Below are 20,809 nucleotides of genomic sequence, written 5' to 3' on the forward strand. Positions count from 1 at the left end.
CCAGGTTTTTTAAGGAACTTGAATAATTATAGGTTAACTACACAGTGATCAAATCCCAGGAACAGGGATTTCCCAGGCTATGAACCAAGCCACATTATAAAGTGGGAGGGAGGCCTGGAACAGGACTTGTCTAGGCAGCACAGGATACGAGCTCTCCCAGAAGGCTTTGCATCCTGGTCTTGACCTTCCTAAAACACTTCCTTCCGAGGTTCCTTGAGGGCCACTTGACCTCTCTGAAAAAGGCATGGGAAATGTTTATAAAATATCCACGTCCCAACAGCCAGTTAATAAGCGATGAGCTTCTTGATTAATCAGAGGTGGTGAGGAGGATTTCAATGTTCAGATACACGATATAAGAGTAGTCAACATTTAATACTTGACCATGATAGCAGGACAATGTTAGTCTCATTTCTTAAAAGGTTTGAGTCCTACGTAGAAGTATAATTTCACATGTGAATTTCTGGGTGTTTGCCAACCTCCACCTAGGTTCCAGGAATAATGTGTTCATTCTGATTATCGGGCAATGCCGTTCCCCATGCTTTCAGTGTGGTAAGTCATTGGAATTTGACCCCAAGACTATCTGCAAATGACAAAGCACTTTATCACATTCTTACTGAGTCCCAGAATTCCACTTACAGCTGGTCCTCCACAAGATGAAGCTTTGTTATAAGCATCATCAAGGTTCAACCTCCATGAAAAACATTTGCCCTAATCCCTTTCAATGTAGAAACCTTCAAAACCAATGTTCTGACTCAAGTCAAAATATTTACGTTAGTAAAACACTTTAAGTCTTATCACCCACTCTCATTTTCAGTTTGTTAGATATTCTTTCCCTTCTTTTTTCCTCCCTTAATTGTACTACTAGTGAACAGAAGCAAAGCATCGAGAAAAGCCTTAGTGCGGAGGGTTGACCGTGAACTCGATCCTGCAGTGCCCATCCCAACAACATGGAGACCCTGTGTTCCATGCACAGGTACAAAAGACCCGAAACACCTTTTGAAACTGCTGCTTCATATCAGGCTGCAATGTGATAAGAACATGAGTCCAAAGTCCAAAGATTCCATTTAACTAGTGCTCTCCTGGTGTTTCAAAAAGCCCATCCTAAAATCTAGTTCTGTCCCACTTGGGAAAGCAAGTCCTATGAAGGACCAGAATTCACTCAAGGGAGAAAAATCAGTGGCAGGTCTGGTGGCTTTAACTCGTAACACCGCAGAGAGGGGGAAGCAAGGAGACTACACTGGTTTTCCCAATACCACTGATAACGAACCGCTGGCTAAATCCACGAACCTTCTTATCCCGCCACGAAAACGAGAGCCAAGTGCTGCTCTCTTGGGTTAAGAAGGGGACTAATAATGACTGTTCTCCATCCCAGCTGGTGCCACTTGAGCAGCCTCCAGAGCTTAAAAACACAAAACAAGCTATCTTCCCCCACCCCCCACTCCCCACTCCCCAGCAACCAAAACGGAATTTTTCTGGAAGTGAGTCTTTTTTTGTTTTTTTAAGAAGATTCATATGGATTTTGTTGGGAACTGAGTCATTATTCTGCACTAAGCACTTGGCCAGGCATTTAATATGTCTAGTTTTGTAACTGAACGCACACTGGTTCAGCCACAGACACCATGCAGTGGAGAGTTCCCGGGAGGGATTCTGGGCCTGCCTCTCCAGCAGTGGGCAGTGTGCTGTCCATTCTTCCTCCCTGCCACTCTCCTCATGGGACACCCTCTAAGTGTGCTGTCCATTCTTCCTCCCTGCCACCCTCCTCACGGGACACCCTCTAAGTGTGCTGTCCATTCTTCCTCCCTGCCACTCTCCTCACGGGACACCCTCTAACTTCCCAAATGAAGTTAGAGGCAACTCCTCCATTCTGTAAGTCCAGAACAACAAGTCATGTGTGTACCAAACTTCACTGTAACCCAAGAAAAAGATATTTATTTTCCCATTTTGTCTCCACAAACTCCTTGTCAACAATGTAAAAACCGAATTTTGTAATTTAAACAAACAAAAAATCCTCCTGAAAATTCTCTTCTAGAATGAGTTTTATGAGATAAGGATAATACCAAGTAAATGCACAAATGAAAGAAGAGAATTAGCTGTAATGTTCATCCTTCCTGAAATTTCTGAAACAGCAGAGAAGCAGAATCAATGCTGCCACCTAGTGGTCAGCCAAACCAACCAGGCAACCTGGAACAAAACCCATCATAGGCCCAATATCTGGTTCCCTGTCTAATATCAGGCCATTATCTACCTTCCTGGAAAAAAAAATCACAGCAACATTTGCCAAGTAATCCCTCCTCCAGAGTCCCAGTCCAGTCATGGAAATACAGAAACCCATGCGTGGCTTGTGACACAGACTTCACAGGAAACTTCCCTCTAACAATGTTTACGGTCAGTTTGCACAGTCCTATGGCCGAGCAGGGGTGGCAGAGGAAAACACGGACACATCCAAAATGCTCATCTGTTCAGAGTGTGTACACCGTAATTCTGATGTCTGTGGCCTCAAATACCTCCTCAATTATGGCGGACACATTTTCCCATTGCAGACGGTCAAGACCACACCCAATCCTGAAAAAGACAACACATCTCCATTGGGTCAAGGAACAGATCCAGGACAGCGCTCTCCCTCTTCCTTTAGGTCGTGTTCACCCCCAGCTAAGAACAATGATCAGAGCTCACACGCTGGGCAGCCAGAGTGGGAGTCTGGAAGTTAACTCCTGTTGTGAGTCACCCACGGCGGTTCTTAGACAGCCCGAACATCCCACAGCTGTCACTTCTCAACATTTAGAAATGTGTGACTGCCGTGACATGGGAGACCCACTACACATTACATTTCTGTGTCTCCTAATAAAAACTAGCTGTGGGTGGAGGGTGAGGCTGGTATTTTAAAAGTACACTTATGACAATGGAAGTTAAGGAAGATCAAAGGGAGAAGATAAAGGACGGGATTTCTGCCCCAAAAAAGAAGACGGAATGTTGAGAAATGCCCGGCTGACTGCAGTTCAGGTCTCCGCAACACCCTGGTGAAGGGCCTTAACCGACCCAGAAAACTAGTACCTAGCACCTTTCGTCTACGACGTCCCTTTACTGATCCTCAATTTCCCTAGAGGCTTAAAATGGCTAATTTCATGTCACGTGATTCAGTCCTTAAAATAGTTGTGATTAAAGCGTTTGATACATAATCCATACATAAATCTATGAAAGGAAGTGTCAGATGAGGGAACCTGTAGCCACATAACTTGGAGCTCTGCTTAAACCTGCAAGCAGGGTCAGCACGGACTCAAAGCCAGACATCAGGAAGAGAAGAGGCGACCCCCAGCCTATTTCCTGAAAGGGGAGCACAGGGACACTGAAGCCCCAACATCATTCCTTAAGTTCCCAATAGGTAGGGCCTAAGACCCATAAGGGACATATCCTCTGGCTATGCCCAAGATGACCACCAACAAGCATCAGGATTTAAAAGTAGTGATCATTTACAACTTACCTGCACAGGATTAACAGGTTTGGGTCACCTGAAGTGGCCCAGAGGAAAGTGACAATTGTTCGATCTTGGTTCTTGACCTTACATTGCTTCAGGAATAGAGGCTAAGCTTCAGGCAGAAGATGCCAGAAATTTAACAAACGTGACTGAACAATGGCTCCTCCCTACTATATAGGATGAGGCCAGTGTATGTTTTAAATTAATTATTGTCCTGATTCATTCAACCCAGACTAAAAAATGGGCGTGCCTCGGCCTAAGGTCTGACAACTGATTCACTGGCAATTACTCAGTTTTGAAATTTGTCCACCTTTAGGTCTGTGTTTTGGACTATACTATTAAGTCATTTGTCTTTGTGGGTACACAGTAAACCCCAGCAGTCAATTAAGTCTTTATTTAGGACCCTGGTGTCCTTACCTGGGCATAGAGACGTCCGTGACTCCATTCTTCAGACAATGGGACTTCATGGCCTCTAAACTCTTCTGTAAGTTTTCATAAGTTGGCTTCTGTGAAGCTCTTTTCTTTGTGATCTGAGTATAGAGAAAGAATTCAAACTTCTATTAGTCCAAAATGATAGCCAAAGAAAAGTCACAACAATCTGATAAAACATGAAGTGTATTTATAGAATAGTCTACAGTAGATGAGAAATGTCATTGCCCCTTCTAGTTATGGGAGGCCCTGAGGAAAATCAATTAAATAGCGTCTGGGAAACCCAGACACTGCCATGTAATGTTTTCTTTTCTCAAGCCCAGCAGGCTAACAGACTGTGCGTACTGTGCATTGTTTTTAAGCAAAGTAGGTGAAGGTCTTTGTGCCACTTCCAAGAGATAAGCTGCATATCTGTAACAAGGAAGAACCCATACCACTGGAAAATTTCCCGTTAAGTCTATTTATTTAGAAACCTTTGCTTGCTTGCTTTTTGATTCTCTATAAAAGGACAGGGAGAAAAGAGAGAAACTGGTAGCATACAATGTAAGTTGCATCAGCCCATAAGACAGCAGAGATATGATCCTCCTTAGTGTGCTGTTCAAATCAAGCTTAGAGTGGGCTGGCTCTAAGCCCCCTGGCACCATCACCGAGACGCCACACTCTGGGCCTGATGACCACTTGGACAGCGGAAGAACCCCACACTGAGCAGCAGGCAGGAAAGCAGCTGAGTGCATTTGATAGGGAATGAGAGAAACTCCTTTGGGCAATCTGTCTCTTGAAACATTATTCTTTTTCTATCTCAGAATTAAAGAATGGGTGGCATCCCTGACTTTTGCAAGTCTTAGAACACGGGCCTTTGGTAGATGTCACAGTACTCCTTCCCATGGAGCTAGGACACAGCTTCCTCTCTAACCCAGAGCTCCAAGCAGCCATCACCACTGGACCTGAACTGGCATGAGATCAGAAGTTTCTCAACATCTGTGGTTGTCCAGAATGGAATATCACAATCAAAAGGAATTCAGCGCAGCTTATCTGTTCACCAACCCTTAGAACATATCAAAATTTGGTCCCATCTTACCAAGTAATATATATATCGCCCATCTCTCTTCAGAACAGCCACTTCTCCAGACTTCTTTTCTAAGAGAAATTTAATAGAAAAGAAAAAAAATAAAACACTGATCTCCATTCTTAGATTTTAAATAACCTTCAGATTTGTTTACCGCAGAACTAATTTTCTACTCTAAAGAAACTTGTTTTCTATGAACACTCCGCTTTTTATCAGCCTTCCTAAACACTATATATTCCTTAGCTGCCAGTTTGTTTTTTGGGTTTTTTTTGAGAATAGGGAAGATACAGAGACAGACTCCTCCGTGTGCCCTGACCAGAATCTCCCTAGGAACCCCCCATCTGAGGTCGATGCTGTGCCCATCTAGGGCCACTGGCAACTGAGCTATTTTTATGGCCTGAGGCAAAGGCTTGAGAGAGCCATCCTCAGGGCCCAGGACCGATGTGCTTGAACCAATTGAGCCATGGCTGCAGGAGAGGAAAGGAGAGAGAGAGAGAGAGACCGGGAGAGATTGGGAGAAGCACATGGTTGCCTTTCCTGTGTGCCCTGACCAGGAATCGAACCTGAGGCTTCTATACCCCCTCTGAACCAACTAACCAGGGCTGGCTGCCAGCTTTCTTAATCATGTCTTCTCAACTATGTTTTCCTCACAAACCACCTTCTATCCCTTTCCTATTTTCAAGTACACCTTACTATTCACTTAAAAAAACTTTAATGTCTATTGCCTTGAAAAGTTTATAACATATAGCATCTTTCTTTTGCCAAATGTGTTCATTCAATAATAATCTTTTTACATACAAGAGCTAATATTTAAGCATTATAAAGAACATAGGCATACAAAAAGGTTCCTCATGGTAACAGTTTTCAACCAAGAGAAAGTGTCATGTTTATATGTAACTACAATACAAAGCACTAAGAAATAGCTTTGGTAAAGGCTGGGATCAGCATCACCGGTGGAGTAGCTGACTAAGCCTGGACTGTGGTCTCAACAACTGTTTCTGCAGTGCCACATGATTCTAACACACATCTCTGGTTTAAAATCACCGGTAATAAGTGATAGGAGGGATCTGTAATAGAGAGAATTCAAAACTCCTAAATACCATATGGGTGATGAACAGCGGACCTTGAATGCTAAGCTAGTATTTGTGGACTTTGATAAGGACTTCAGTTATTAGTTTCCAGCGAAGTGGCAGAGGAGGAAGAGGTTACGAGCCTTTACAAGATTTCAAGCTTGATGTGATAAGGACCCACACAAGAGGCTTTTTGGAGGAAAAAATCTGGTAACTTGGAAGTACTCAGTGGTTAGGAACCTTTTTGCACGTAGCTTGTTTAATAAAATATAACAAGAGGTCAAAAGATGCTCTAGCCAGGGCATAAAGTTAAACTATTTCCAAAACTCACGTTGATTTACCAGTTCCTGCACCCCTCCAAACTTCTTCTTGAAGAGTACAGCTATCCCAGCTCCCATTCGACAATCCTCACTGATACAGTGGGCTAGAGAGTCTGTTTTGGGGCATGCAAAAAGGTCTCCTTTCACATAAGAGATCTAAAGTATGCAAAGGCAAAGAAAATGTTTTATTAGATACAGTAAAACACTAATCTATTTCTTTGTTTACCTTTCCTGTCTTCCACCCCTCCCACCGTCTTTTTTTTTTTTTTTGTATATTTTTGTATTTTTTTGAAGTTGGAAACAGGGAGGCAGTCAGACTCCCGCATGTGCCCGACCGGGATCCACTCGGCATGCCCACCAGGGGGCGATGCTCTGCCCATCTGGGGCATCGCTCTGTTGCAACCAGAGCCATCCTAGCACCTGAGGCAGAGGCCACAGAGCCATCCTCAGCGCCTGGGCCAACTTTGCTCCAATGGAGCCTTGGCTGCAGGAGGGGAAGAGAGAGACAGAGAAAAAGGGGAGGGGAAGAGGTGGAGAAGCAGATGGGCACTTCTCCTGTGTGCCCTGGCCAGAAATCGAACCCAGGACTCCTGCACGCCAGGCAGACGCTCTACCACTGAGCCAACCGGCCAGGGCCACCCTCTTGATTTAAAGCAGTGGTAGTCAGCCTCACCTGGAGCACCAAAAAATAAAAATAAATAAAAAATAAATAAATAAAAATAAAGCAGTGGTAGTCAACCTGGTCCCGACTGCCCACTAGTGGGCGTTCCAGCTTTCATAGTGGGCGGTAACAGAGCAACCAAAGTATAAACAAAAGATAGATTTAACTATAGTTAAGTAGTTTTATAAAGATTTATTCTGCCAAACTTAGTGAAAATCCGACACAAAGTACTTGGTAAGTAATTACTATTATATGCTTTAACTTGCTTAACTCTGCTTTATAAATTTTATCAAGTAAAGTTACTTTCCTACTTAATAAATCACCATTACTGTGGAACGGGTGGGCGGTTAGAAAATTTTACTACTAACAGAGATACAAAAGTGGGCGGTAGGTATAAAAAGGTTGACTACCCCTGATTTAAAGCCACATCCTCATAATTTAAAGAGTTAACAAGGAATTAAAGCACGTGTAAAAGGAAAGTGCTGGCTGGTCTCTGACTAGATTGTACTAGCCTTTCTTTAGTAAAACAGCTAGACAGAAAAAAAGACAATTATTGCTTTAATAATATTTATGCTTTTGATCGCAATTATTAATTTCAGTTCACCGTAAGTTATTAGTTATTACGCACTCTGCTTCCTTCTGCATCTTCATTAGGGCTGCCGGCCATGATACCGAGTTGCTATCTCCAGAATTTAAATGTTACTTCAGCTATGAGGAGGGAAAAGGAAGAGAAAATGCTTAAGCAACCTGTATATATTGATATTAAGATAGCCCTGACCACCCACTTTATTATTCTTCCCCTTAACATTTATCACTGAATGTGATTTCGTTCAGCCTGTAGAAAGTACATAATACAAAATTCTCCCGGGGCAAGGAAGAGGGAAGATGCATTAGTTTCGGAGGCGGCCGTGCCCCGCTCGCACACCGCGCTTCCCCGGGGCGCCCGCTCCACCAGCGAAAAGGCGGCCCTAGGCCACGCCTCTAGCTTTCCCCGCGCCCGCGCCCGCGCCAGGCGGATTCAGGACAGTTCTTAAACTCGGTGGGTTGGGCCTAGAAGAAAAACGGAGGGACGTGGGGCCACCTCTAGGGAGTGTACCGGACGGGGGGGAGTGTACTGCCCGGCTCAGGGGGGAGGAAAGGAGGTGGCGTCTTAAGAAAGGCTTACACCCCTCTTTTTGGGGGGGAGGGGGGAATGGGAGGAGGAGTCTAGAAAAGTGTCCTACAATCTCCTACCCCAGCGTGGGTCAGCGAGGGTGCAGCTGATCCTGGGGTCCCGTGGGAAAGAGTGAGGAGGCTCGCTCAAAGCCCCAGCGTACCGGGGTTACCCTTCACCTGAAGTCGGCCGTTAGGCGGTCCCACCCCGCGGGGAAGGGCTCCAGATCCAGCCCTGGTAGGTTGGGAGCAGCCAACGAAGCCACATGCGGAACCAATCCCGCCACAGCCTTTAAGAGCACGCACCTAAAATGGCCGCCCACCTCCCAAGAGCAACGCGGAAATGAGTCCCTCTAGCTAGCTAGCCGAACCGGCGCTCTTTGGTGATGGCCGCCGAACTTCCGGCGGTAAATACCGTGGAGTCTCCCGCCGCCACCCGAGCATGCGTAACGAGAGAGCCGACCAGGAGCGGGGAGGGACGGCGCCTGCGCATTGACCTGGGGTATGCCTCCAGAGGTCGCGTAGAAAGGGGTGGGAAGTTGGCAAAAGAGCTAGTTAGCGCCTGCGTAGTAATATGTTCAGGGAGGTGTTTAGGTTGCAGCGTCTAGCGCGTCTAGAACGCGTTTGCGTATTCCTTTCGTCGGCAGCGGTATCTAATCTGGGGAGCGGGCGTGACTTCAGGGAACGCCTGCGCAGTGCTTCTTCAGCGGGATGGGGCGAGCGAGCCCAGAGCGGGGAGGGTTGGGGGCGTGGTCTTAGGGGCGCCTGCGCGGAGACGGTTGGAGGGAGGCCCGATTCCCCTTTGTTCGGGTTCGCCATTTTGCGAGGCAGCGGCTGTGGCGGCGGCAGCGGCGGCTGGAGCCTCTGATTGGGTTTCGGAGTCCGGTACTGGAGCCAATCAGCGCGGGCAGCGAACCGGGGGAGCGAGACACGGTGAGTGTGAAGAGCCAATATCCAGCGGCCCAGCGCCGGCCCCAGCGCCCCGATTGGCGGGTCTCACTGACCACTCAGGAGAGGCCCAGGTGCCCGTCGAGCCCGGGGAGTCGAGCTGAGCCTAGCCGAGTGGGGCGGCTAGCGGCCCGGGTCCAGAGCCTGCGAGCGTCCCGGGGCACTCCCGCTCGAGGCCTGCAGGGGGCTGCCCCGCGCGGAGATGGCGCCCCCGGAGGCAGGCACCTCGGGGTTCAGACCCTTGCACAGTGCCCGTGCCAGTTGGGGATGCGTCCCGGTTCCCCCGACCCTTAGGCCAAGGGTCTCGGGCCCCAGGCTCAGCAGTGGCGGGTTTGCCTGGCACGGGTGCCCCTACACTCAGGTACACACACGCGCGCCTCCGTGGTTGCCGCCTGGTGGTTCCGTCCTCACATCTAAGCCCGTCTAGCACTCCGCGCTCCGGCCCTGAGGACGGGCAGCCTGCCCCTGCGGGGCCCGCGAACCCCGTTCCTCCGTGAGCGGTGTCCGTCTGTCCGCAGGGAGGCCCGGGGAAGACGCGCGCCGGGGTCCCGGGGTCCCGGGGCCCCCGGTGCGGCGGGCAGAGGGACCGGCCGGTCCCCGCCGGGGCGCTCTGCGGGGCCTCCCCGCCGTCCCCGTGGTAGGGGCGGGGGAGCCGGCCGCCTCCTTCCATCACGCCCGGCCCGGGTCCCCGGCCGGCACCGTTACCACCCCCTTTGGGCTCGTCATTTCCTCTCCTCCCCGCCCCGCTCGCCGGGGCAGAACCGCACGCTTCAGTCTTGGAGCCCAACCAAGCGGTCTCCCCTTTCCTGCCGGGGCGCTAGGGCCAGTCGGCTCGGGGCCCTCCGCGTCCCAGTCCCTGTCCCCGGGCTTGCCCAGCTGGCTTTTCATGTTGCCTGTTGTGAACTCGCCCTCCCTTGACAATGCTCAGTTCGTTCTCCTTCTACCTTTCTGTGTCACTTCGAACATGCCAGGCTTGACTCACTTGCTGAGAGCACAACTCTCTCTTGGGTTATTTTATTCTACTATATATTCTAATTCCATATTAACGTTGTTTTCAGTAGCTCTTGTGGGGTTTCATTAGGGTGAGAAGAAATCTCTGTTGATAACCAAGTATGGAGCAGTTAGCAAGTCCCAGGCATCAATTTATGTGATAGGGAGAAAGTGGGTAGATGTAAATAAGAACCTTCCCTGTCTGGTGGATAATGAATGACAGCTGACTAGCTAATGTCTCACGGTTAGTGCTATAACGGAGCCAAGTTCTGTGTGAGGACAGTACTGATGGGTGAGCTGCCCACGCTCCCACCCCCAAGTCTTCACTCAGCCGCAGTTTGGATTGGCCTCAAGGATGATGGGTTTCCTCTGACAAGGAAGGAGAGCCTGGCTCACAGAAGATCATGGGCAAAGGCTCCACACGGGGCTGTATGCCAGAGACGGGAGACAGAGCAAGGCAGTGGCAGATGGCAATAGTGGTGAGAGTTTAGGGTGGATAAAGAATATTTTCTAAGATTGGGGGGGGGGGGTTCTGACCTGTGGGGTTCTGCCCCATAACAGTGCCTTCTTTGGAGGAAGAAAGGTTTCCCCTAGGACTTTAAACAGTGTTTATGTGAGAGCATCTAGTACAGTCCTCAGGGTGTAGGGCAGGTCTTCAGTATGTGGTGCCCATTTTTCTAATTACATTTACTAAGGTCATACTGTTGCAGGAAAGCGACCCAACGAGGCCAGACACTCAGATAACTTTATAAGAGGAAAAGAGAATTTATTAGAAAGCCGGCGGCAGAGCACGCGGGGCTAGTGACTCCAAAGACACATGCTCCCCGAAATTAGAGATTTCTTACATCATCTATACCCTTTACAGGTGTAGGGTTCACATACAAGGGTCTCATGACCCCTTAGAGGTACACGTCAATCACACGGATTTCAGGATGGGAGGAGGTTTAAGTGATGTCGGAGAATAAGCATTGGAAATCGCCCATTAAGATCTTAAAACTTTTAAGAAAAGGGGAGAGGAAGGGGCTATTCAGATCTCCCTTCCCCCTGAGTTTCTTATTGCTTCTCTTCCTCAGTGAATAGGAGAGGGTGAGGTCTGCTTTCTCCTTTCTTTCTAATTTTCTAGTAAGAAAACCTCTCCATTAGCAAAATAATAGCCCTTCCCAAGCATTGGGACCATTGCTAGCTGGTGTTGCCTAGTCCTCGTTGTAAATCACACAAGTATAAAAACCATATTTACAAAATTATTTGACCAACATTTTACTCCTTTTTCTGCATTCGCTCTCTATACCACAGACATTCCAATGCAAGTCATATAATTACAAAAGTGTCCTTTACAAAATATCTCTGAACGCTTGGCCTAAAACATAAAATGTCCTTTGTTGGTCAAATATGTTTGTAAATATGATATATATGTTTGCTCACTTATAGTTTGTATTGGGTGTAGGGGACTGGCTGTAAGCAGGCCCGGTGGTTATAGCCTAAGGCAGGGGTCCCCAAACCTTTTACACAGGGGGCCAGTTCACTGTCCCTCAGACCGTTGGGAGGGCCGCCACATACAGTGCTTCTCTCACTGACCACCAATGAAAGAGGTGCCCCTTCCGAAAGTGCAGCGCGCGGGGTGGGGGGTAGGGGGTGAATGGCCTCAGGGGGCCGTAGTTTAGGGACGCCTGGCCTAAGACTTAGTTTTAAAACTAAGCTTTTCCCCACACCCTTGACTGATTGCATGATTCGGGGTGCACTCTCATGAGGAATCCCATTATGCCTCAGATAAGTGACTTTGTATCAGAGACTTCCTTGTTTTGTATATTGGATTAAAGGTTTTGATTTCTATACTATAAAATGGGGCAGACTATACAATTCTTTTTGTCCACGTTAATAGGTGGTGCAGGGTCTCTTAGATTTTTTTTTTTTTAAACACCTAGTCACTTTAAAACTACCAAATACTTTTGCTAGCTTGCTCTCTCAGTTCCTGCTATCACCATTGCAGGGGCCTCCCTGATCCCTTGCCCTTCTGCTTTTCCCTTGTCTTCTCTTGTGGCTTGCCTGTCTTAGTGAGACACCAATAAACGGAATGGCCCACCATCCTCCGACTCTGCCATTTCTTTACCGTCTACTTCAGGGGTCCCCAAACTTTTTATACAGGGGGCCAGTTCACTGTCACTCAGACCATTGGAGGGCCGGACTATAAAAAAAAAACTATGAACAAATCCCTATGCACACTGCACATATCTTATTTTAAAGTAAAAAAACAAAACGGGAACAAATACAATATTTAAAATAAAGAACAAGTAAATTTAAATCAACAAACTGACCAGTATTTCAATGGGGACTATGCTCCTCTCACTGACCACCAATAAAAGAGGTGCCCCTTCCGGAAGTGCGGTGGGGGCCGGATAAATGGCCTCAGGGGGCCGCATGCGGCCCGTGGACCGTGTAGTTTGGGGACCCCTGGTCTACTCGAATCCAATGGGAACCTGCATGTGAATGGCCACGATGGCGGCTCCTGGCCTTACATCCTTGAAGCCTCTTAGTTTGGGGAGGGGGGCTTTCTTCCTCAATACAACTCGTAGATTTCTTTAATTCTTATTGTCCACGTTAATAGGTGGTGCAGGGTCTCTTAGATTTTTTTTTTTTTTAAACACCTAGTCACTTTAAAACTAGCAAATACTTTTGCTAGACTTTCTAAAAGACAGTTATAGTCTGGTTACCTTATTTTTTTCATTTTTGCTAAACACCTAGAGCTCCCACTTATCTGCAAAAGAACTTATTTGCTTGGAATTATGAGAAACAGTTGTCTGGCCTCATCTGTCACTTGACTTGTAGAGCCTTTCAGTATGCTATTCATATGCTGAAATTTTTGTGTCCTTGTGTCTGTGCTGGCTCTTCATTTGGAGTACTCGACCACCTCCCACATCCTCACAAATATAAATCCTGCATTTAACACCAGGCCAGATGCCACGCTTTCCTAAAAATCGTCCTTGATTTATGTATCCCTAGCTGGAACAAACCTCTGTTCTCCAGATTTCCTTATTACTTTCGCTTAGGCTCCAGTATAGATTCTTACTTTACTTCTTAAAGATTCTTTGGCCTGATCTGTGGTGGTGCAGTAGATAAACCGTCGACCTGGAACTCTGAGGTCACCAGGTTTGAAACTCTAGGCTTGCCTACTTGTTGGTCAGATAAGTTTGTAAATATGATATACAAATATTGATCGACTTACAACCTATGCAACTTACGATCATTTGACTTTACGACCACAATTGCTAGCCACGACTGCTCCGCGTCTGGCAGCGCAAGCGTTGCCCAGCTGGGCTTATGACAGTGCGGACCAGCTTCCAGCAGCACTACCATCTCTGCGTGCACCACTTCAGCTGCTATCCCAGACTCCGTACAGCAATTTGTGTTTTGTGTCTTGGATATTTTTCATTAAACCCCTCCTAAGATGTCTACCAAGAGGAAATTGTCTTTGCAAATATTAAACCAGTTGTACTGGTAATGCAGGGTTTTACTTAAACATGACGAATGTAAAAATAAGAAACAAAATGGTGTAGAGATGATACAAATGGCATAAAATGAACAAAGAAAATTATGATAAAATATGACTTAAAGATTTTTATAACATCATTTCACAATACTGTACATATAGCCTACTCAACTTATGACCAAATCATGTTACGACCAGTCTGTTGGAACCAATTGTGGTCGTACGTTGAGCACTAACTGTATAGTTTGCTGGCTTATAGTTTGCATTGGGTGTGGGAGACAGGCTGTAAGCAGGCAGAATTCTTAGAGCCTAAGGCTTAGTTTTAAGACTGGGAGCTTGCGCTCTCTCTGTTCCTGAGATTAGGATAAGAGAGGAGAGCAGAGAAAAGCCACGAGGAGGAGAGGAGAGGCAGGCAAGATGTGCTGAGGGAGAAGCCAGTTTGTGCAGAGAGAAGGAGATGGGGAACAGAGGTGAATAAGGCTGGTGAGGTAGAACCTTTGATTCTAGGAAACTCGGATAAGTCAGTGGCTTTGGGAGCCCTGAATGGAAAGGGAAGTGTTTTCCCACTGTGTGTATTTCTTGCTCACTAGGTGCAAGCTAGGATTAAAGGTAATGGCCCACCAGTTCTTGGCTCCATTGTTTTATTACCGTCTGTTCGAATCAAATGCGAACCTGCATGGGCCAGGCGGCTGTGATGGTGGCCGTGGCTACTGGCTTTACACTGCTCAAGGCCCATATGAGAGTCAATGCTTCCTGCTCCTCCCCCCTTTCCCCTCTTCTCTTTCTCTCCTCCCCTCAAAATGAGTAACTTAAAAAAAAATCTTTTAAAAACAGATTCTTTGAAGTTAGGATCTTTGTCAGAATTTTTTTTTTCTAAAACCTTTGGGGTAGTGTCTGGGCCATGGTACATCATTAGTAGAGAAAAGGAGCAAATTAGGAACTCTGAAGCAGAAAGCTCTTGGACACTGAGGAAGCTGGACAGCTCAGTTCTTCAGTCTTATCGAACAAAGATCAGGACCCACTTGTTGAGTTGTAAAATCAATTTAATGGGTTAATGCTGGTGATTTTTAATAATAAAATAAAAAACATCAAAGTGTATATCTTATAAAAGATAAGTACTCATGAAACTTTTGTTTCAGTTACTTTTTTGATGTTACATGTGTAGTGATTTGGGATACGAAAGGTGAATTGTGCTCAAAGAAATTTGGAAGCTACTATTCTAGGCTTTACCTGGTAGCAATTATCAAATATGGTCATTTTGAAGGCTTTTCACATGCTTATAGTTGACTTTCTGGAAGTTTTAGCCTTGAAAGGTGTGTGGGTCCACATAGAATGGATCCCTGGTAATAAGCCACATTGCAGGTCCTGTGCCTTGAAGTGGGAAGAAGAGAATTCTCATGTTAGCCAGAATAAACATACATTCCCTTTGAGGAAAAAAACATTCAAAACTTTGAGGCAGAAACAAGAGGTAGACAGACTGAATCTGGCTGAGTTGATTTTGTCCGAAGTCTTGGGCAGAGAAGCACTCAGGAGAGGCGGTGTCGGTCTTGTTGCCGTTCTGCTAACGGAAGATCACGGGCAGGAACCTGCGGCCTCACGGAAGCCAGTTGTGCTACCGCACCCACCCTTGGCAATCTCAGCGTTCTACCCCAGGCCAAGTCAGTTTCACTGAAATGTTTTTCATTTGGAGCACTTGTGTTAGGGGATAAATGAGTTAAAATCCTTATGACTTATTAGTATAATAATTCATGTGCAATTTGAGTAAGATGTTAATATTTGGAAATTAGTGGTCAAGGAAAGAATCTCATACAGTAAGAGGATTTTGGGTGGGAAAGTATTGAAATAGAGGCCATAACTTCATGATCCTTATCTATTAAGTCAACTTTATTGAGATATAGTTTACAAAGGGCAGTTATCTTAAGGTTACATTTTGATAAGTTTTGACAAATATATCCACCTGTGGAACCACCACCACAATGAAAATATATTTTCATTACTCCAGAAAGGTCTGGGTGCTTTATTCCAATCAACCTCCCACTTTCCCTCCCTCTCCCCCACCCCCTCCTTCTCCAGTCCCAGGAAACCACTGATCTGCTTTCTTCTTCTTCTTCTTCTTTTTTTTGTGGCAGAGACAGAGAGAGGGACACACAGGAAGGGAGAGAGATGAGAAACATCAGTTCTTTGTTGCGGCTCCTCAGTTGTTCATTGATTGCTTTCTCATATGTGCCTTGACCAGGGGGCTACAGCAGACCGAGTGACCCCTTGCTCGAGCCAGCGACCTTGGGCTCAAGCTGGTGAGCCTTGCTCTAACCAGATGAGCCCACGGTCAAGCTGGCGACCTCAGGGTCTCGAACCTGGGTCCTCCTCGTCCCAGTCCGATGCTCTGTCCACTGCACCACCGCCTGGTCAGGCTCCACTTATCTGCTTTCTGTCTCTAAATTACTATTGTGCTTTCAGGGTTTTTTATGAGTGAAATCACATATCCTCTTTTGTATCATGACCCTTAATTCTTTAGTTGTATGTATGTATCACGTGCTACAGTTAGAAGCACGGTAGAGTTTAGGGAAGACTGTTCACTTCCCTGGCAGAGCCACTCTGTGTGGTTGAGAACCCGACTTCCTATACCTGGTCCAGCGTCTTTGGAGCTGACTCAGTCAGCCAATTCAGAAGGGACTGTTGAACCAGCTCAGTGACATTTTGTTAGTATGTCATGAGACAGTATCAAACTTGTGTTGATGATCATATAAGCTCCTTATTGGCTAATCTTTATGTAAATCCAGACTAAAATTAGATATTTGCTTGCTGGATATTTATCAGAGCAAAGGTAGGAGTTGGAAAACTGTATGCTCAGTTTCATGGTGCTCTGATGACATAGTGATCCTGTTACTTATTTATGTCTCTTATATACTTACATACCATTTTGGTTATGAGTGATAAGCTTAATTAATTTTTGTTGGATTTTTTTCTTCCAACATTTTAATGTAAAAATTTTTAGTCATAAAGTTAAAAGAATTTTTATAATAAACGCCCATGTAACCACCACCTAGAGTCTGCCATTAACATTTACCTACCATACTTGTCAGCTATCTATTCATCTTTCCACCCATTTGTCCATCAACCTATCTTATTTTTTGGTACATTTCAGAATAAATATTCAACATCAGTACACTTCCTCCTAAATACTTGGACATGTACTTGAATATATTTTGATTTCTTCTTTCACACAATATTGGGACACCTTACAAGTGATTAATCTCATCCACCATGTGTGGATTTATGGGAAGTGGTGCCTTATTTTGGTGCTATAATGAATGTGCAAACTTAGCTCACAAATTTATCATTCATATTTTAGAATTTACAAAGGTCTAGAGAAATATTGAGGGAAAAGATTTATCTGCATTTTGATTATTTTATATACCTGTGCCTTCCCCCTATTTCCAAGGCCAATTACCCGATTCAGTTTACGTGATTGCGTCCTTATTTCAAAAAGGGATCTTCAACTGTTAAAGTGTGTAAGAATAGTAATTTTTAATGTTTAAAATGATATTGTAGAAACACTATCATTGTGACAAAATGGTAAAGGCAAAAGAATCTTTACTCTGTAGAGGTAGATGCTGAAATATTTATGGATTTGGCAATAATATGGTGTCTGGGATTTGCTTCAGAATAACCCAAGGGCAGGTGGAAAGTGGTTAAGATATATGTGAAACAAAATTGACTGGATTGAGAATGGTTGAAGTTGGGTGATGGCTATGGGCGTTAATTATAATGTTCTCACTACCTTTGTATATATTTGAAAATTGCCATAATAAGATAAGATACATTCACATTCAAGATTGGGGAAAACTTAAGTTCTTTTTAGAGAAGATCATAGCCATTTAAAATTTTTCCTTACGTCTCAGCTGTAAATAATCATTTTTGCCATTAGTATACTTTCTTCTTATTTCTTGCTCTGGATTAAAATGCAAACTCCTACATCTCTGCTAGGGCTTTCTTACTTGGTGCCACTTAATGGAGCTTTTGATAAACAAAATAAACGTTTGGCTTCAGGTCTGGGTAATTTACTTATAAATAATAAACCCTAAAGTTTTAACTTGCCTATTATTTGTTGGGAATGAGAGTGTTTGGCAGGCAATAAATGTGTGTTACAGAGAAACTGTTTATTCTCTAAAGTACATGTGCAGACTTTAAAAATCAGTGTTCAACATGCCTTGTAACACAGTGATATAACTTATTAGTATTTCTGAGGTGTCCATGTTTTTTTTGTTTGTTTTTTTGTTTGTTTTTTTCTGAAGCTGGAAACGGGGAAGCAGTCAGACTCCCGCATGCGCCTGACCAGGATCCACCCGGCCCGCCCACCAGGGGGCGATGCTCTGCCCATCCGGGGCGTCGCTCTGTTGTGACCAGAGCCATTCTAGTGCCTGAGGTAGAGGCCATGAAGCCATCCCCAGTGCCCGGGCCATCTTTGCTCCAGTGGAGCCTTGGCTGCGGGAGGGGAAGAGAGACAGAGAGGAAGGAGAGGGGGAGGGGTGGAGAAGCAGACGGGCGCTTCTCCTGTGTGCCCTGGCCAAGAATCGAACCTGGGACTTCCACACGCCAGGCTAACGCTCTACCACTGAGCCAACCGGCCAGGGCCCCATGTTCTTTTAGTATTGAAAGGTAAAGTTGACAAGGAAATGACTAAAAGCATTTTTAAAATGTGAAAGAGCATTATGATATTGTCATGATTGTGCCATGTAAACCTAGTTAAAAATAAGTGTATATAAACATTTTCTATTTTCTGATGCTGATTTCTTACAAATAAAAAAGTGATAAGTGATCAAGATTAATCATCTAACAAGGCCTTTATTGACAATCCTGCTCTTGTTTCTTCCCCATCATTTCTAACAGGAGTGCATCTCATAGTCTTCCGAATCTGCAGAGGGAAACGCGCTGCGTACAGGACTCTGTCGCGGACGGACCATGGAGCAGTATACAACGAACAGCAACAGTTCAACAGAGCAGATTGTTGTACAGGCTGGACAGATTCAGCAGCAGGTATGGAACCAGAGCTGCTCTAAACATCACAGCTATGGAACTGATAACAGCACTACTCAATTGGGGAATTATTTTATAGGATCTTATAAATGACGGATCTGATGATTTGTGCTGGCATGCTTTTTGAAGATTCAATTTGTTGTAATTTCTCTCCTGTTTTCTGTGTTCAGAACTGTATATCCAGTCCCTGGCCACTGAGAATTTGCTCTTCATGGAGTCTGGTTTAGTAGCACATTTCTGCTTTTATCTTATTAAAGGTCAAAACACTTAGTCTGTTTTCAGAAGGAGATTTGGAATTTTTGTTTTTTTCTGGATTCAATTTGGTTTCTCTTTTTATTCATTTTTTAAATTTGCCATTGAATGGGGGGGGCATCAACCCACTGTTTTATTTAGTCGTCCCATTTAATTGTGTACTCACTGATTGTTTTTCCTACGTTCCCTGACCAAGGTCAGACCCGTGACCTCTGACATGCTGGGTCAGCACTTTATCCACCGAGCCACCCAGTGAGGGCCTGGTTGTTTCTCTTCTTGATTAAGCTAGTGTGTGGTCTTCTAAGGCTTTGGCTGTAATACACAAACCAGGAGACTCCACTTCCAAGAAATCCACTGTTCCTTGATTTGAACCACCACGGTATTCTGGAAAGTTCTAGTTTACTGTGGGGATAACATTCAGACTGGAATAGCACATTGGAAAGGACTTCCCTGCTGCTGGATTATTCCTAACTCAGTGGGTTGCTTTCTTGAATTTATCAATTACTGATGTGTTTATACCTGGCTTTAAGGAAACTTCATTTGTTTATCTCCCTAGAAGAAAAGAAATTATTATGCATCAATTTAACCTTAAACCAAGATTGGGAATATTTTGTTTCCAAAATGGATCTTAGATAATATAAAAAAGTAGTTGGTGGGGAGGGCAAAGGAAGTTTTGATGGTGAGTTGTTCCCCCTAATGGTTGAGGGAGGGAGCTCCTCTTGGTTCAGGAAGCAGTTATTTACACTCCTTTGCTCGCCTGTCCTTCCTGCAGCTGCCGTGGCTCTGGCAGCCCCTTCAACAGCCTTCTTTGTAAGGGGGTTCCACAGAGGGCCTTTCATTCACGCCAGTGCTGGGGGGGGGGGGTCACTCTGTTGGAACTTACGCTTACAGGATGTAAACCCTAGGATGAAAATTGCTTCTGAGGCAGTCTGGTTGAGTAGAATTAATCTTAGTTTGGGGACATGGGAACAGTGGCCTCATGAAATAATTTTGGTTCACAGTGATTGCTTTGTTTTCCCTTTCTGGTGATTGCAGTTAAGCCCCAGAAATTCTTTATTGTAGCTTGAAGGTTGTTAAAACCTTTGCTCTTGGGAACTCATTTGAAGAAATAAAAAAGAACATTAAAATAACTTTGTAGGCAAAAGGACTAAATGCCCGTTTCTGGAGGAAAGGACTGGGTAAAAGTGTTTATGTAAATGATGACAACTGTTTGATCTTTTCTGAGTCCTGAAAGCGTGTTTTGAGTTCCACTCTGGGAACGAGAGGCTAATATGTTTAATCCTGCTACCTTCCAACACAACAGCTTCAGGATAGGGAGGCTGTACAGTCGGACAGTCCCATGTAGGGTGGGCTGTTGACAGACCGCCCTCCCTCCCCTGGAAGAGGTAAGGTGATCATGTCTTGAACCATACATTTCCTTCCTGACCATTACAAGCTCTTCCTGTTCCTGTTCTCAGCAGCAGGGTGGTGTCACTGCTGTCCAGTTGCAGACTGAGGCCCAGGTGGCATCCGCCTCAGGCCAGCAAGTCCAGACCCTCCAGGTAGTGGTGCCCTCTCTGATTCTCTGTAAGCACTGCATGAACCACTCCTTTCCTCATGTCTGGTGCTGTTTGTGGTAGGGCCTCCAGGAGGAATGGCAGAGTCAGGTGCATGTCTTTGATGCTAACTTGTCTTTGAGGCTTATAACATGCCAGTTTTCTAATGTCTCATGGCTACAGTGGGAATTTTCCGGTAAGGCATTTAGCTAGTGTGTTTCTTTGGGAATGTTTCTTTGGGAATTGTTATAAGTAACGGGAAGAAATTCATACAAGTGACATTAGAACATATTTAGAGCTCAAACTGTATGGTAAAATTTCATAGTAGAGAAAAAAAATGTATGCACATTAATTAGCTAGGCTAGATTGTGCTTTATTTATTTATTTGGGGGG

The 20,809-nt window shown here is 45.2% G+C and overlaps 2 protein-coding genes across 13 annotated transcripts in view; one reads left to right on the plus strand and one right to left on the minus strand.

Moving 5' to 3' along the window:
- Nucleotides 1–1,902: 1,902 nt before the first annotated feature.
- On the minus strand, nucleotides 1,903–8,686 carry OARD1 (O-acyl-ADP-ribose deacylase 1). 6 transcript variants are annotated; one of them, XM_066243971.1, is made up of 6 exons: nucleotides 8,586–8,686; nucleotides 7,647–7,726; nucleotides 6,369–6,513; nucleotides 4,980–5,038; nucleotides 3,890–4,002; nucleotides 1,903–2,562 (listed from the first exon to the last, which is right to left on the minus strand). In XM_066243971.1, the coding sequence occupies exons 2-6, from the start codon at nucleotides 7,683–7,685 to the stop codon at nucleotides 2,460–2,462; spliced, it is 459 nt and encodes a 152-aa protein (XP_066100068.1). In that variant the 5' UTR covers nucleotides 7,686–7,726; nucleotides 8,586–8,686; the 3' UTR covers nucleotides 1,903–2,459. The 6 variants fall into 6 exon arrangements, with proteins under 6 accessions (XP_066100068.1, XP_066099905.1, XP_066099743.1 ...); XM_066243808.1 differs by having other exon boundaries at nucleotides 8,477–8,611; XM_066243646.1 differs by lacking the exon at nucleotides 8,586–8,686 and adding an exon at nucleotides 8,351–8,490.
- The window catches only part of NFYA (nuclear transcription factor Y subunit alpha), a 29,486-nt gene continuing 17,221 nt past the window's right edge, over nucleotides 8,545–20,809 (plus strand). For 2 of the 7 annotated variants that reach the window (XM_066242876.1, XM_066243200.1), the window contains exons 1-3: nucleotides 8,759–9,103; nucleotides 18,483–18,629; nucleotides 20,339–20,425. In XM_066242876.1, coding sequence (XP_066098973.1) covers nucleotides 18,555–18,629; nucleotides 20,339–20,425 — 162 coding nt within the window. In that variant the 5' untranslated portion in view covers nucleotides 8,759–9,103; nucleotides 18,483–18,554. Of the gene's footprint in view, nucleotides 8,673–8,758; nucleotides 9,104–9,130; nucleotides 9,480–18,482; nucleotides 18,630–20,338; nucleotides 20,426–20,809 lie in introns of those variants that run through there. The other 5 variants (XM_066243280.1, XM_066243330.1, XM_066243038.1 and 2 more) reach the window with 4 other exon arrangements.

This window comes from Saccopteryx bilineata, chromosome 1, assembly GCF_036850765.1.
Source record: "Saccopteryx bilineata isolate mSacBil1 chromosome 1, mSacBil1_pri_phased_curated, whole genome shotgun sequence".
Taxonomy (NCBI): Eukaryota; Metazoa; Chordata; class Mammalia; order Chiroptera; family Emballonuridae; genus Saccopteryx; species Saccopteryx bilineata.